This window comes from Euprymna scolopes, chromosome 17, assembly GCF_053919585.1.
Source record: "Euprymna scolopes isolate OS-2025 chromosome 17, ASM5391958v1, whole genome shotgun sequence".
Classification (NCBI taxonomy): Eukaryota; Metazoa; Mollusca; class Cephalopoda; order Sepiida; family Sepiolidae; genus Euprymna; species Euprymna scolopes.
The window spans coordinates 108307812-108326269 of NC_136498.1; the positions used below are offsets into that span (position 1 = coordinate 108307812).

At 32.2% G+C, this 18458-nt stretch overlaps 1 protein-coding gene across 1 annotated transcript in view; it reads right to left on the minus strand.

The window, feature by feature from the left end:
* The window catches only part of LOC145296866 (zinc-regulated GTPase metalloprotein activator 1-like), a 269322-nt gene that overhangs the window by 191124 nt on the left and 59740 nt on the right, over window positions 1–18458 (minus strand). The window contains exons 2-3 of the mRNA XM_080143000.1: window positions 5551–5665; window positions 191–277 (exon numbers count right to left, since the gene is read on the minus strand). Coding sequence (XP_079999126.1) covers window positions 191–277; window positions 5551–5635 — 172 coding nt within the window. The 5' untranslated portion in view covers window positions 5636–5665. The remainder of the gene's footprint in view (window positions 1–190; window positions 278–5550; window positions 5666–18458) is intronic.

The following is an 18458-nucleotide window of genomic DNA, read 5'->3' on the forward strand; positions in this document are numbered from 1 at the left end:
TTGTCATCTAAAAAGAACTAGAGCAATTCCCCCTCAACTAGGTGTCTGACCTTGTTGAATAGTTCCTTGACTTTCATAAGGCAATTCTCTTGGGCTCTGATGGTGAGTACACCCTGTATTTTGGTAGAATGAAATAAAAATAAATTCCATTTTATAAGCAAATAAAATTTAAAAAGAAATCTGAAATTACCTTCACCGAATTCGTTGAGAATAACTGCAATCCGTTTTCCATGTTGCTCGGCTAATATGTAATTCATTAGTGTAGTCTTGCCGGCACCTGAATTTAGGAAGATTAAAAGTTAGCTGAAGTACCCAATTTATGCGGTCATTCTTAATATAATGTAGATTTGGCGTCTGTTTGTAATCATGGTGCTAAATATTAGATTGGTAGTTAATAATAATAATAATTAAAAATAATAATCGCACAAGATAATGCAATAAGAACCAACCACATCAAAGCAAAGATTGATAAAACACAAGAAAACAGCAAATACAGACTCTGTGGACAAAAGAGACAAAACAATAAACCACATAAGTGAATGCAGCAAACTAGAAGTCACTTTATTATATTAGTACATAATAATAAGAAATAGGATGACATTTTTAAAAATGGATATTAAATTTGAAAATTAAGAAAGTTAAAAATGATATGTGCTTTTTTTCTTTGCCTTTAAAGATATGAAGAAAACCTTTTACTGTCTCAAGTCTTTTTCAAGCAATACTTACAAACTCCCCATTTTAACATCCCAATGGGATACTGCTCAGAAAGATTTTTATATTGCCAAGAGAAAAAAAACAATGATTAACAAAAATTAAAAAAAAACAATGATTAACAAAAATTAAAAAAAAAAAAGACTTGAGACAAGAGGTGAAAGCTTACTTCATATCTTTAAAGTTAAATAAGTGTTTCTTTAAAAAAAAATTTGGCTTTCTTAAATTTCAGTTTTAATATTTATTTCATAATATTTAAAAAAATTAAATTTCAAATAATAATAATAAAAAGGCATAATAAATAATAATAAATAATAATATATAATAAAACATAAATAAAATAAAAAAATAATAAAAAATAAATATTAATAATATATAACAATAATAATAATAATAATAATAATAATATTAATAATAATTTGTTTGGAGTGAAATAATTTTTAAAAATGTGATGGTTAATCAAGGTATGGCAGTTATTTGGGGACAAAGGACTGATCAATTGTAGATATATATTTAAAGTTAGGTTTATGGTTAGTTTTAGGTGTGGCTGTGAATTTTTAAACAGTTTTTACGAGAGTTGTGGAAGTTTGCAGTAGTCTTTAGTTTGCTACAGTTGATGACAGATATAGTTGACGAGAGTTGAAGGCATGTTGCGGCTTGAACACAATTGGAAAAAAAACTTTGGGAGACTGAGATGAGCTGACACTAACTGATAAACTCAGCCTCAAGAGAAAAACTAAAATATCGAGGTTAGTGCTCAGGCCATTTTCAAACTTTCCTCCATCATTGACCCCTTGGCTTTATGTATTTCTCCATTTATCCCCTACTCTCGTACAAAAAATTCATAGCTATCATAAAATGACAGAAAAACAAAAACGTCAAAAAGAATCTTTTTATTGTTTAAGATTTTAGGTTTTGTATAAAAATCCATCTATATATATAAAAGCCAAACGTCTGTGTGTATGTATGTATGTTTGTTTGTAACGCTTAAACTTTTGAAAGACGGAACCAAACTTGACAAATTTGGTATCATATCGAAGCCCCATCACCCGGATGACAAATATCGAAATTTCACGTCAAACGGACCACTAGAAGTTGGTCAACTGATCAGTTATCTTCGAGGGGGGCCCCCAAAAAACCTGTCATTATCTATATATATAAAAGACAAATGTTTGTTTGTAACGCTAAAACTTGAGATGAAAGATTCCTCTCCCCTAAGAATAAAACATATGTTCAATATCTGCTTTTGTTTTTTCATTGTTTATACGGTCCCGAGCAACGCCGGGTAGCCCTGCTAGTAAATTTATAAAAGGTAGAATACAACCTGTATACTCAACAGATTTTTAATCTTGAATTTTGGTATATAGGATATTCAGACACGTGGAAAACTTTTTAATCAGTTTTCATCAGGAAAAATGGGCTGCTGGGGTGGGGGGAGTCAAAATTTTTTTAATTTATAAATAGAGGTAGTCGGATTTTTTTTTTTTTTCACGAAGGCGCATGTGTTAATCATTTGCATGGCAGATTACGTATGTTTAAAATAAGTAGATTTAGAAAATACTTGAAAAATCGGTTCATGCTGGCCTAATGGTTATTGTACTTGACACACTGTCTTTAGGTTTTGGTTTCGATCTCAGCTCAAGTATTTTTTTTTTATGTACAAAAAGTGAACTGTTTAAAAAAAAAACATAATATTCGCATGCACATGTCTAAGTTTCTTTACGTTTTTTTTATTTTACTTCATTTTTTTTTAAAGAATTTAACATTAGTAAATACCAGGAAACGTCAGGTACATCTACTAGCAGTATTATACATTTGTACCACAAAAGTAAAGAAAACCAAATCTTTTCTTAATAGAAAATGATAAAGTTAGAGGAGTTGTATTTGAAGGCTATATCAATGCAGTTTGTAAGAAACACAGTGCACATGAGTTAGCATATAAAAGAATGACAATATTAGAAGTCCACAGGGTTTCCTATGAACCGCATTGATATAGCCTTCAAACACAACTCCTCTCACACTACGCACAATGCTGCCAGAAAACTAAAACATCCTTCTCATGATAAATGTGTATTACTTAGACATGACACAATAAGAAATAATTATTTTTAAATTATTAAGAACTTCAACTATTTACCCCCGACTATATAATTTGTAATCTCATAGAAGTAAATTTGCTCCTGGTTGGGGACCTCTGGCTTGCAGGGTAGTTTCCCATGATGATGTCACACACACACCCAGAGCTCAACTGACATCTACAGAATGTGTCTTCTACATTTTCTTTTGAGCAGTTTTATTTTTTTGTATATTTGTGGACCTGTGTGCACACCCTCAATAGCCAGCCACCAATGAGAGAGACGATGATACAGCCAGAAGAGAAGATATTAAAAAAATCCACAGCACACAATACTGGAGTCGGGTTAGTATTGTCAAGCAAAGTAACACGTGGTTATCACAGCCATATAAAATCAGGTCCGCAAAACAATGTTGCACAATAGTAAAGGGATTAATTGATTCTGCACTCGTGACGTGCAACACTCCACAGTTGAAAGCGATTTAATGTCTGCTATCTTTAATATGAAAACAACTTGGCAACTGTTATAAAATAAACACAATACCTTGGGACTGCTTCCCAGCTAACTATAACAACAATCTTCAACTTTTATGATCAATAGCTTGTGCATTATAGTTGCATGGGACTAATGTGTTTAATCTAGGCATACATATCTCACTCATAGTTTTTATCTATTTATCTATCTATCTACTCTATTAAAAGGAACTTTGTGTGCGAGTTCCTTCCCTATGGACTCCAAAATGATTTGGCTGATTTTTATGGAATTTCACACAAATGTACTTTATGTATCTGGAAATGTTCTTAGATAGGTTTTGTATCAGAATGTCTCTGATAAGTTAGGATAATCGATAACCAAAGAAATCTGATGAAAAAAGAAACAGATGATTTTGACCGAACTTGACACCTTATACAGCCTAACATCACAAGTGCATTTTGAGAAGTTTTATTAACACACAAGCAGAACGCCGGGCATATAAAATCAACAGTAGATTCTGTACTATGACAGGGGCACATTTGAAATTAATGTTTCTGTTTAAAGCACAACTGCATCATGATATTTGATTTTTTCATTTTAAACTGAAATTCGAGTCATTATAACCGCACAAGCAGAAAGATCAGGCATATAAAAGGTTCTTTGAAATGACAGGTGCAAGTTCGAAATGAATGTTTCTGTTTAGAGCACAATTGAAGCATGATACTTGACTTTTGCATTTTAAACCAAACCGTTATATATGAAAATAATTTTATAAAATCAACAGTAGATCTACAGCACAATGTAGACTACAATATATTGTAGACTAAGGTCACACTATTACGTTTTACTGGTAATACAGACGTGTTGTATTGTCGAGTGGAAAACAATAGACAGATATAAAAGATAAAATAGATTTATTCCGTTTGGTACAATAATAGAAGTCCGTGTCCAGAAACAACTAATAGCAACAAGTGGTAAGTGAGCTGATAAGCAAACTGCTAAGTGTTTGTACTCCAACATACAACTTCAACTAACCCCACCCAGTTTCGATCTCCTTAAATATACGTGAACTGTAATCATATGTTTCAAGCCACATCACAGCAAGATGGAATATTATTTTTGGATATATCTTAGCAGCCGTTTTGGTTTGTATTTAAGGAAAGTAGCAGAGAGGCCCGACGTTGTCCAGGATTGAATGAGGATCAACAAATGTTCCCACCCCCAAACTTTCATTGTCCCTATTTACTATGCCTCCCCACGGGACAGAGTTAGACACCAGGGTCGTTTTTTAACGTGGAGAAAAGGTACAAAAATAAAAATTGTCTCAGTCGTGAAGGATTTCTCCTCCACCGAAAGAGAACAAGAAATAGAAGTGCAGCGTCTGAAGAACAGATACTACACTTTGATCTTGTCCCGAAGGCCAAGCAAAAAGCTTATTTTCATTATTGTCATTGAAATCGGTGAAATCGCCCATTTTCCAATCAAATTCATTGATTGCATTCTCTAGTTCAGGACTCCAAACCACCACCATCACCTCCCGCCCCCCCCCCACTCCAAGTGCACTTGGAGGAATCTTCACTTGCCTCTTCACAGTGACTTAATCTAATAGTCTACATTGCACCGTATAAAACCTTCTGTTGATTTTATTAAATTATCTTTAAATAATGGTTTGAATTAAAAGTCAAGAATCATGATTCAATTTGTTCTAAACAGAAACATTCATTTCGAATGCGCCCCAGTCCTACCAAAGAACCACCTGTTGCTATTACGAAATCATTTTTACATATTTACTTGAATTAAAGTTAAATGTACAAAAGTAAAGTATCATGGTTCAATTGTGCTCTAAAAAGAAACATTCATTTCGAACACGTTCCTGTATTATAATAGAATCTACAGTTGATTTTATAGGCTGGGCCTTTCTGCTTGTGCGGTGATAAAACTTCTCAAGTGCACTTGTGATGTTAGCTTGTATAACACTTTGTTAACTTGGTCAAAATCAGACTTTCTGTCTTTAATCGGGCCATTTTGATTATCAATGATCAATACTAATCAAAGTCATTCCAACACAAAATCTATGTAAGAACACTCCCAGACACAAAGTACATTCGGAATTTTAAAAAAAATTGACCCAGCCATTTTGGAGTTCATAAGGAATGAACTCATTCTCTCTCTCTCTCTCTCTCTCTCTCTCTCTCTCTCTCGCACACACACACACACACACACACGCAAAGTTCCTTTTGTATAACAGTAGATATTTAAATTTTAGAACCAGGTGAATTGAAAATCTTACCAAGGAATCCGGTAATGATAGTGATGGGAACTTTCACAACATCTGCTGGAATGAGATCTGGGGGCAGTTCTTCGTCATCGGACATGTTGATTTAATATTAAGGTAGAATTAATTCCTGAAAATAAGAGAAAAAATATAACTTCTTTTATTTCTAAAAAAGAATAAGATTTTGAGGAATTTTAGAAAGAAATCAAAGAAAGTGATAAAAAAAAATAAAAGTAATAATAATAAAAGCAAAAAAAGTAAAAATAATAAAAGTAATAATAATAAAAGTAAAAAAGTAAAAAAATGTAAAAAAAATAAAATAATAAAAGAAAAAAGTAAAAAAAAGTAAAAAAGTAAAAAAAATAAAAAAGTAAAAAAATAAAAGTAATAATAATAAAAGTAAAAAAAGTAAAAAAATAAAAGTAATAATAATAAAAGTAAAAAAGTAAAAAAAGTAAAAAAGTATAAAAAAATAAAAGTAATAATAATAAAAGTAAAAAAAGTAAAAAAAAGTAAAAAAAAGTAAAAAAGTATAAAAAAATAAAAGTAATAATAATAAAAGTAAAAAAAGTAAAAAAAAGTAAAAAAATAAAAGTAAAAAAAAAGTAAAAAAATAAAAGTAATAATAATAAAAGTAAAAAAAGTAAAAAAAAAAAAGTAAAAAAAAAGTAAAAAATAAAAGTAAAAAATAAAAGTAATAATAATAAAAGTAAAAAAAGTAAAAAAAAAAAGTAAAAAAAGTATAAAAAAATAAAAGTAAAAAAGTAAAAAAAGTAAAAAAAAAATAAAAGTAATAATAATAAAAGTAAAAAAAGTAAAAAAAAGTTAAAAAAAATAAAAAAGTAAAAAAAATAAAAGTAATAAAAATAAAAGTAAAAAAAGTAAAAAAAAAAAGTAAAAAAAGTATAAAAAAATAAAAGTAAAAAAGTAAAAAAAGTAAAAAAAATAAAAGTAATAATAATAAAAGTAAAAAAAGTAAAAAAAATATAAGTAAAAAAGTAAAAAATTAAAAAAAAAAAAATAAAAGTAATAATACCAAAGATTTTTTTCTGTATGTTTACATGCAGTATTAAATTAAACTATTAGGCCAAGTAATCTAAAAATGTTTGTGGGGTCCAGAACATATTTTACGACCAGGCAACGCGGGGAGACCCTGCTAATATATAAAGTGACCTTGAGGAATGGTCTTTACCAAACTACTAACAATTTTCACTCTACAGACTTGAAACTTTATATGTAGAGGAGTTCAAACGATGGAACAAATTCGATTTGGTTTTTAGCCCGTGAAAATAGCTGTTAAGGGGGGGGGGCAAAATTGAACAAAAAAAAATGGAACTTGTCAAGCGTAAATCGACTAAATGTATTATTTCTATACATGCACAAATATACATTTATATCTGTAACAATATCATTTTTTTAAGTTTCTATATGCATATGGGCTTATATTAGATGGTAACAAATAAGACTGAAAGGTTACATGTTTTGGTTTCGAATCTAGCTGATAGCACACAAGTCCTATATCTTTGTTTTTTTATTTTTGAAATCAGTACTATATATTGGGTACAATATAATAATCAATATAGTATTGGCTCTATAATAATAAATATGAAATCTACATAATTAAAATATCATATTTAAGCGTACTTTCCAATTGGACAATGTAGGGCTGCCTACTAGTATATATGTATATCTTCTATAAAAAAAAAAAAGGGAACTTTGCCTATGTGTGTGTGTGTGTGAAAGAGAGAGAGAGTTTGTTCCCTATGGACTCCGAAATGGCTGCATGGATTTTATGAAATTTCACCCACATGTACTATATTCATCTGGCAGTGTCCTTAGATAGGTTTTGTATCGGAATGTCTTCGATAAGTATCGATAATCATAAAAAACCAGCAAAAAATGACAATATTATATTTAAGCTTATTTACGACCACACAATGCCGGGTGGTCTGCTAGTATATATATATAATGCTGTTTTGATACAGAAGGAATGATTAGAGGCTCAATTACATATGTAAGTGTATATATTATTATTACAAGTAACACTATACAATAATTCGATCAGCCATCAATACCTGCAGTTTCACTGAGACATTGAAAACCACACTTGTCCTCCTAAAGATAACAAGTGTATCTGTTCTGCCAATGGTCTGAAAAGTGGTTATATGACACTGTATATAATCTTTCAGAATTAGGAGCCCCAGGCAATGTCGAATTCGTCTGCTAGGATTGTAGAATTCGGGAATGTAGTTATTCTAGTCAAATACTGTTGATTCGTTCAATCAAAGAATGTTGAATTGTCTCAATATGAATGAATGTGCTATTTCGATGTTGCAAGAATATTAAACTATTCATGGCCAACATACCATTGAAAAATGTATTAATGTTTATTTGTATTCTCCAAGGGAGGAGGGTGTCAGAGTTAGTGACAATTGTGCACGCCCTATCCAGATGTGCTTATCGTTGAATGGCAATAAAACAATAATTGTTGGATATTTATGATTGAAATTTGTAGACAAGTCGGCATAGACTGAAGTTTATTTATATCAAATATGGTTGGATTGCAGAAAAGATATTACATTTCTAAATCTTTTAGATGAGGATTGATTATCCATATTATTTGGATTCTTCAGACTACTGTTCTTATCTTGTGTGTTATTTTCACAATGTTTTGGTTGATGTAACCTCTGACCTTCTTAAGGTGTGTCTTGATGAACTCTGAGATATGTTTGTCAAACTCTGGAATCTGCCTGGGTAAAGAGCTATCAGTGATTCACAATTGTATTCTTAATATCGCCCACACTGACGATTGAACCTTCAACCTCCAGAAGAGTGGCACATACAATTGAATTTTACCTAGTACTTTATCCATTATGCCACTCAAGAACAGTTGGCCAAATAATCCAAATAATCCAAATTATCCCAATAATCCAAATAATCCAAATAATCCCAATAATCCAAATAATCCCAATAATCAGATAATCCCAATGATCCAAATAATCCCAATAATCCCAATAATCCAAATAATCCCAATAATCCAAATAATCCCAATAATCCAAATTATCCCAATAATCCAAATTATCCAAATAATCCAAATTATCCAAATAATCCAAATTATTCAAATAATTCAAATTATCCCAATAATCCAAATTATCCAAATAATCCAAATTATCCCAATAATCCAAATTATCCCAATAATCCAAATTATCCCAATAATCCCAAAAATCCAAATAATCCAAATAATCCCAATAATCCAAATAATCCCAATAATCCAAATAATCCCAATAATCCAAATTATCCCAATAATCCAAATTATCCCAATAATCCAAATCATCCCAATAATCCAAATAATCCCAATAATCCAAATTATCCCAATAATCCAAATTATCCCAATAATCCAAATAATCCCAATAATCCCAATGATCCCAATAATCCAAATAATCCAAATCCCAATAATCCAAATAATCCCAATAATCCAAATAATCCAAATTATCAATTCTAATCTAAAAAAATTCAGAAATATAATCTTGATTCATACAAAAGATTTTGAAAAATACAAACAAAACAATGACTTTTTTTAGGTTCAATCCTCAGTGTGGTTGATACTTAAAATACAATTCCAAATTACTTAGGACTTCTCCCTAGTCATGGCTGATGGAACAAGAGCACGCTACCCCCAGTGGATGAAATAAAGAATTCTATTCAAAATTCCATGAAGATTTCCCGAATTCAACAGAAAAATTTAGAGTTCAACAAGATACACTTGAAGAAGGTCAGAGATTACATTGGTCGAAACGTTGTGAAAATAAAACTCAAGATGAGAACAGTAGTCCAAAGAATCCAAACAATATGAATAATCAATCCTCATCTCAAAAATTCAGAAACATATCTTTTCTGCAATCCAATCATATTTGATACAAATAAACAAGTCTATGCCGACTTGTCCACCAAGTTTCAGACATGAATATCCAACAATCTTTGTTTTATTGCCATTCAATGATAAGCATACCTGAATAGGGTGTGCACAATTTTCACTCACCCTGATACACAATTCTCTCTTAGCATTGTTGTGATTTGGTCTGTGACGACCCTCTTCAGTTCAAGAATAGTCTGGAGATTGCATTGATAGACATCATCTTTGAGATAACCCCATGGATAACGATCTGGAACATTAAGTACCAGTGAATGTGAAGCCCATTTAAAATCAGACCTCCTACTAACAAGATAATTATTAAAGTAGCCCCCCCCCCATATCATTAATACTGCACATGAAAACAAGATTAGAATTCCAGTCATCAGTTTTTGAGTGGCATAAGAGATTCAAGGAAGGCAGAGAATCTGTGAGGAATGATGAGAGGTGTGGGAGGAGTAAGGAAGTCAGAACACCAGAATTGATTGGCCAAATAAAGAATTTCATGGATAAGGACCGTCATGTGTATATAGAAACAAATAAGTGCACAGTTTGATGTTAGGGTGGGAATTGTACACACAATTATTCGCGAAGAACTGAAGATGCAGAAGATTTTTGTGAAGTTCATCCCAAGGGTGCTCCATCCTTGTTACAGACTATTTGACAAAGATGGGCATCAAGACAGTTTCTCACCCTCCCTTTAGTCCAAATCTTGCTCCCTGTGACTTTTGATTATTCTCTAAGCACAAAAAAAAACTTGGAGGCTGTCGTTATTAGACAATTGAGGAGATAAAAGAGGTGGTTATAAGAGTCACTGACATGCTCACACAAGAGGACTTTCATGGGGCCTTCCAGAAGTTTTTTTTTTTTTTTACACAGTGATCACCACTTATCAAGGCCCGGAAGCCACTCAGGGATAAGGGTTATTGCAAGTACATTATGTTAGTGTGGGGATTTGATGTTGTTAGAATGGTACAACAAGTACCTTGCAGCCGGAAGAGATTACTTCAAAAGAGGACTAGAATGTCATGTATCAATAAAAGTGCCCATACAAAAAAGTTTGGAAACTTATTGAAGGCACCTCATAAGAAATTATTAGAAAAGAATACTTCAAGTTCAAAAAGTAGCCAACGATAAGTGTTAGATGGCTTTATCCTTTGTAAGAAACATCGCTCATGGAATGTGAGCACTAATGGACAAAATAAGAGAAGTAAGAGTTACAAGGCTGTCAAAAGTAAGTCCAAGGTTCACTTTCTACTCTTTGATATGTTATTAAATCAGTACCAGGCCATTTGGTTATCGGCATTAGGATTTCTGACAATAAGAGTAAGAACTAAATTCGAGGGCCACTTTATACGCTTCTTAAATAAAGGGTTGTTTTAAATTTCGCAAAGGTTCTAAAGTTTGACAAAAGATTCCCAAGTTTGAAAAAAAAAAAAAAAATTATCTGAAACTTATATCAGCTGAAACGCTGTGAAAAAAATAACAAAAATGAGAATAATAGTCTAGAAATAACACCAACTAGCAGGACCTGTGGAAATTCCACAGGGAACTCATTCATATGTAATATATTGATGTTAGCATTCTGTAAATGTTCGGCATAAATGGAGACGCTCTGATATTATTGTAGCTCTTTTGTTAAAACGGCAAAAGTATTTATCTAAGCTAGCATGAACGCCCAACAAAGCCCAGTCGTAAAGTACGCTTAAATATATTTTAATTCTTGCAGATTTCGAATATATTATTATTATTATAGAGTTAATGTTCGATCGATTTTTATATATTCTAAAGTTGTGATTTCAAAAATAAAAATATATCTATATGACTTTGATGCATCAGTTTGAATCGAAATCGAAAGCAAAACAAAAATATATATATATATGTATAACTTGAGTTCCTTCAGCCCTAATCAAAACCAAAACTTATGAAAAATCCCTGGTAAAATTATTACAAGAAATGGAAGTCCATAACAATAAAACGACAGTCATTCAGATGTATGCATGACACACAAATATCCTATTAATAATACCAATTCTCAGTTCTCGTAAAAAATAAAAACAATAACAGCCATGCTGAACTTTAAATCATGGGGGAAAAATGTGAACAGACAATAAAGAATTAAAAAAAAAAAAATCATCAGCCAGCCTTAGTTGCAAGTCAACAAGTTGACATTTCTTTCTTAGAACTGCACACCTGTGGAACTCTCTTCCGTTTACCTGCTTTCCAGCTGACTACAATATGGCCGTCTTCAAGTCCAATGTAGACAAGTTCTTGATGAGCCGTTTGCCTTAAGTAATCCAATTTACCAAATATACACTTCTAACGATTACTATATTGTCCTTTTGACCACTGTACACTCTTTAACTCTTATCCTTGAGTGGCCTCTGGGCCTTGATAAGTGGTGATTCCCTTGTAAAAAAAAAAAAAAAGAATGAAATCTGTGTACAAGACATCATTCTTATATTGAGAGTCGAGTTGTAATTGCTAATTAGTGCGTTTGTTTGATAATAAGAAGACAAGCAACAACCAAGTGTAAAAAAATATTAAACTAACATAGCAATCCAATCATTAACTCACAAAAAAAAAAAAAAAAAAAAAAAAGAAGCTGTTTAAACATTATTGTGATAGTTCAGCATATTCAAAGTTACATCTCTTGAACCATATTCAATATTGAATAATACTGGAAAACAAGTGAAAGAACTCTTTAATTTTGAAGTACAAAAAAAAAAAAAAAACTTGCACAAGCATAATGCAAAATTGAAATCGAGGTTTATCCTTTTTTTTTTTCTTGATTATGTGTCCATAATGTATATCTGTATTTATGTATATTCAGATATATTTGACTAGCTCGGTTTTTAAATGATTTTACACTGTCGTTTCCAGATCGTTAGATATTGCTTGTGGGGGACATTTTTTAAATATTCAGTCACTACTTTTGATGCGTTCATTTATTCCACATGTTGAGAATAGAGTTCAGTCATTCGACAGACAACTAACCACCTCAGCATGGCTATAGCGTTATTATGTAAAATAGTTCCCAGACATTATTGTTGCAATATTTTTGAATGGGGTAGAGGATTTATTTGTTGCCCACCTCAGCAAAATGTGGCACAAGGCCGGAAAGTGGGGATCCAGTAGCCTCCCCTAAAGGAGGGGCACTCCTGAAATTGTAAAAATTGCCTGAGTAACCCCGTCGGCATTCCTTGGTCGGGGCGCCTCAGGCAGTAAGTGATAAACTTACTCCACCGGAAAGCCCAGTGGCAAGGCCTGGGAGGGTGGACCTCCTAGGTATTACCCAGACAGCGTACCTCAGTCCGACAGGTGCTGGGCCGGTTCCCGGCCCCTCACCTGTCGGGCTGAGTGTCAAGAACGGATCTTTGACGAGTACTCTACCCTGTCGCCCTGCAGCCGAATTCGCTAGGAGACACATCCCATCATCCAAGATGAATAATGGAGTATGATTCCACACAGTCGGGCGATTCTATTTATAAATGACGCTGCTAGGAACTGACGAACCGAATTAATTCACGTTCTGCTACCAAACAATCAGAAAACAGAATTGCTCCATAAATATTAAACCTTTTCTGTAGCAATTTCACATGTTTTTTTCCGTCTTGACACAGTAAGAATCTTTTGCTGTGGAACTGTCTACTGCAAACCAGTCACCGCTCAGGAATTGTTGAGACCAACGAACCATCGGAAACTATTCTGAAACTAAACATGGCTTAGACTTCTAGAGGTTATGAGCCCAGCATGCATCTTTATTTCGATGGATCAAAATCAAAATTCGAATTGTGGCAAGCTAAATTTCTAGGAAATCTACGAATCCAAAAGCTACACAAAGTACTTCAAACACAACCTGAAAACAGAAACGACCCCGACTTCATTGAAAAGAACGCAACTGTCTTTGCGGAATTAATACAATGTTTAGATGACTGAAGTCTATCACTAGTAATGAGAGAAGCCCTGGATGATGGCTGCAAAGCATTGAACATATTAAGAGAGCATTATTTATTGAAAGGAAAACCCAAAATTATTTCTTTATATACTGAACTGACCTCTCTAAAACGAATGGAAGCCGAAACTATTACTGATTATATTATAAGAGCCGAAACAACTGCAAATTCTTTAAAAACGTCTGGTGAAGTTATAAGTGACAGTCTGTTAATTTCCATGGTCCTTAAGGGATTATCAAGTGATTTCAAGCCATTTACTACCGTGATAACCCAGAAAGAAAAACCGATGACTTTTAGCCAATTTAAGGTAGCACTCAGAAGTTACGAGGAAACTGAAAAAATGATCACAGAAAAAAACGAATTTACAAATATCATGAAATTTAAAAATACACACATAAAAACACGAAAATTAAATTATACCCATGCCAGGAATGAAAACCGCAACTTTGTCAAAAACAATTTTTCTCCCAAGAAAAGTACAAAAATTATTTGCTATAATTGTGGACGACCCAATCACAAGAGTTTCCAATGTAGATACAGGACTCAAAATGGCGACTCCATTAAAAATGTGGAGAGCTCTGTTAGCGAACATACATTTTTATTTTCGTGTACATTCAATGCTTCAACAAACAATAATAACTTTCTTGTCGATTGTGGGGCGACGGCACATGTGATTACAAAGGAATCTGATTTTATCAATTTTGATCCCAAATTTAAGCCACAAAATCATTTTGTAGAACTAGCTGACGGGAGTCGAGCAAATGATATCATTTTGAAAAGAGGCGATACTAAAATCTCGCTAAGGAACAATAAAGGTGAACTATGCTTCTGTATTCTAGAAAACGCTCTTCTAATCCCAAAATTTAAACAAAATATATTTTCTGTACAAGCAGCCACTAAACAAGGTGCAAATATAAACTTTAGCCCCAATAAATCAGAACTGGTATACCCGAATGGAACTGTATTCGACATTAAAGAAAATGGAAGACTATAAAAAAAAATTTTTTTTTTAATTACAAACTATCAAAGCAAGATACTAGACAAGAAGGCAAAAAAAATCATATCAATGGTGCACTGTGACTTGAACGGTCCCGTGGAACAGATGGCCAGAGAACATTATAGATATGTGTTGTATTTCGTAGATGACCATTCAGATTTAATAATGGTTTACTTTTTAAAGAACAAATCTGATACCCTGCTAGCAACTAAAAAATATTTAGCCGACATGGCTCCCTACGGTGAAGTCAAGTGTATTCGCTCTGACAACGGTATGGAATTCACCAATAAAGACTTTGAACTTTTACTAATTAACCATCATATCAAGCATGAAAAATCAGCTCCTAGATCGCCATACCAAAACGGGACTGCTGAAAGAGCGTAGCGGACACTTTTTGAAATGGCAAGATGCCTACTCATTGAATCAAAACTCCCCAAAAACCTCTGGGCGTACACATTTATGGCGGCAGCCTATATACGCAACAGGTGTTTTAACAAAACACTATCTAAAACTCCATATGAATCTTTCTGTGGTAAAAAAACAAATTTAAGCAGAATGCATATATTTAGTTCAACTTGCTTCGCATATATAGATAAAAAGAGTAAATTGAATATTAAAGCCGACAAAGGTATATTTCTTAGATACGATAAAAACAGTCCAGCCAATTTAGTATTTTTTCCAAAGAAAAATAAAATAAAAAGAATCCGATGTGTAAAATTCACAGACACGTTTAATTTTAAAGACAAAAACCCGTCATATGAAGAAGATGAAATTATATTTCCTCAAATTATTAAAACAAACGAAGAAAATAAAAATGACGGAGACAAGAGTATCCATGATGATGATGATGATGAAAAAAGTCAAAAGATATCCCAAAAGAAATAGAAGGCGACCCGATCTTTTTGTGGTCAACAATATAAAAGATTATCAAATCGACTATTGCTATTCAATGGAAAATGTGCCAAAAAGTTTTAATGAAGCAATTAATTCAGAACATTGTGCTGAATGGAAAATTGCTATGAAAAAAGAAATAGATGCCTTAACCGAAAATGATACCTATACGGTAGTGCCTCTCCCAAAAGATAAACATGTTATTTCTACAAGATGGGTCTTTACAAAAAATACTACAGCATCAGGCGTAGAACAGTACAAAGCTAGATTTGTTGCTAAAGGCTACTCTCAGATTTATGGTAGAGAATATTTTTCTACGTTTTCACTGACCACAAACCTAACGACAATCAGAATTTTACTGCAAATCACATCACAATATGACCTAAACATCCATTAAATGGATGTAAAAATGCTTATTTGAATGCTCCAATAGACTGTGAAATTTATATTACCCTTCCAGAGACATTTATAATGAAAAATAGCATGTGGCGACTTAAAAAGTCATTATATGGTCTAAAGCAGAGTGCTCAGTGTTGAAATACAGTATTTCATGATTATATTATTAAACAACAATTTAGACAATGCGCTGTAGACCCCTGTTTATATACCCAACACAAAGACGATAAACTACTGATTTTGGTTTTGTGGGTCGATGATATTTTAATCGCATCAAATTGTGGCATAATGTTGACTGATGTTAAGAACAAATTAAGTAAAAGATTCAAAATGACCAATCTTGGCAAAATATCCTGGTTTTTGCGGATAGAATTTACTCAAAGCAAAAGACTTATTACGATGAATCAATCGAGATACATCGACAAAATACTATTAAAATTTGGAATGGGAGAGTGCAAGAAACGCTCTACACCGGTCAAAAATGATATTAATAAAAATATTCCCACAGAATCTGAAATAATAAATGATAAACTATACCGCGAAATTATAGGTAGTCTTGTATATTTAATGACTGCGACCAGACCCGACATATGCTATACAGTAACAAAACTGTCACAAAAATTATCGCAACCAACAATGAAGGATTTAAACAGCTAAACAAGTCCTACGTTATTCAAAAGGAACTAAAGAACAGAAGTTAGTATATAACCGAAAATGATATCTATACGGTAGTGCCTCTCCCAAAAGATAAATAGAACAGAAGTTAGTATTTAGAAAATCAAGAAATCCCCTAAATTCAGATTGGGGTTGGGGAAATGACGAAGATCGAAAAAGTATATCTGGATATTGTTTCAGACTCTCAGAAAATGGGCATATTATTTCATGGAAATCTAAAAAGCAACAGATTGTATCTCTCTCTACGTGTGAAGCAGAATTTATCGCGATCACACACACGACCCAGGAAGCACTTTACCTTAAAAATATCCTAAAGACTATTTTAGAGCCAGAATTAACTAAAAGCCTCATAGTAATTAATTGTGATAATCAAGGCAGTATAGTCTTAGCACAGAACACGATAATCAACCAAAGATCTAAGCATATAGATATAAAGTACCATTTCATAAAAAACAAGGTGAAAAAGGAATCCATTATTTTGGATTACATATCATCAGAAGAAAATATCACTGATGTATTCACGAAACCCGCAACAAGAATAAAGTTAAAGCGTTTTTTTCTCAAAACTTGTTGGGGGATTCGACTGAATAATTCTTTTTTTCTCTTTTTTTTTTTTTCACGGCCCTGTATGTATATAAATTTCTATATATAAAAAAAAAAAAAAAATAGTCCTGGACAAGACGTTAAACTATATCCATTTTATTTGTATTAACACTTTAACCTACTAATGCGTAACTAATACTTTTGCTGAAATAAAAAAAAAAAGTCACTTTTTTAAAAACCTTTTCTTTGTAATTTTCCTTTTCAACAAATACTTTTTGCATGCTTATTTTAAGGCACACAGAAATTACAATTTCTTTCTTATTTTTCAAAAATGTGCTATTTTATTTGCATTGTTTTAATTAACAAAAAAAAACAAAAAAAAACTAAACAAACCAAAAAAAAACTCTTTAAACAGGTACATATTGCATGTATGTTTATTTTTATGTATATTTATTTATATGTATATATGTATGCGTTTTTCTTTCTTTTTTTACAAAACTGCATAATCAAATTTAAGAAATGGCTTCTTTTTCAAATACACACCCCCTTTTAAGGTAAAAATACCTTCCATTTCTTTTATTTATCTTCTCTGTACACATATATATTTGTTTTGACGTTTGGACACAATTAAAAACGGCGTCTTTTTACATGCTGAAATTTTAAAATCCAAATGATTTCTAATTTTTGTTATATATGATTGAATATAAAAATATATATATATTTATTTTTGAGCAGAACAAACACAAGGGACTTCCCCATTATAAAAAAATAGGGGGGGGGGGATGTTGCAATATTTTGATTCATAATGGGGCATTATCCCACACAGCCGGGCGATTCTATTTATAAACGATGCTGCTAGGAACTGACGAACCGAATTAATTCACGTTCTGCTACCAACCAATCAGAAACCAGAATTGCTTCATAAATATTAAACCTTTTCTGTAGCAATTTCACATGTTTTTTCCATCTCGACACAGTAAGAATCTTTTGCTCTGTGGAACTGTCTACCGCAAACCAGTCACCTCTCAGGACGTGTTTAGAACAACGAACCATCAGAAACTGTTCTGTCTACTGCAAACCAGTCACCTCTCAAAACTTGTTTAGAACAATGAACCATCAGAAATTGTTCTGAAACTAAATATGGCTTACACTTCTAGAATTATCAAAATAAGTTGTATTTACTTTACATAACCAATGAACTCTTTATAATGTGTTTATCCTGACAATACATACCTTTTTATTGTGTTTGAAACGATTACACAGAATTATTTTTAGTGATTACGTCTGTTATTTGCACCTATTTTTTATGTATTTAATTTTATTATGTCAAACGTTCTCTATAATAAATGGAGATATATGTATTTAAATTCACTTGTCTTTTTAATGACGATATGCTCCAGGAATGATTGGTCATTGAACTCTTATTTCTGATTTTGATAAATGAAAAATGAATACATACATATCCAAAGCAGTGGTTGGATCCTTAAAAGCGGAATGAAAATAGTAACATTTAATGATACTAAGACAAATCTCTTTACTGCACGTTTTGGCTGAG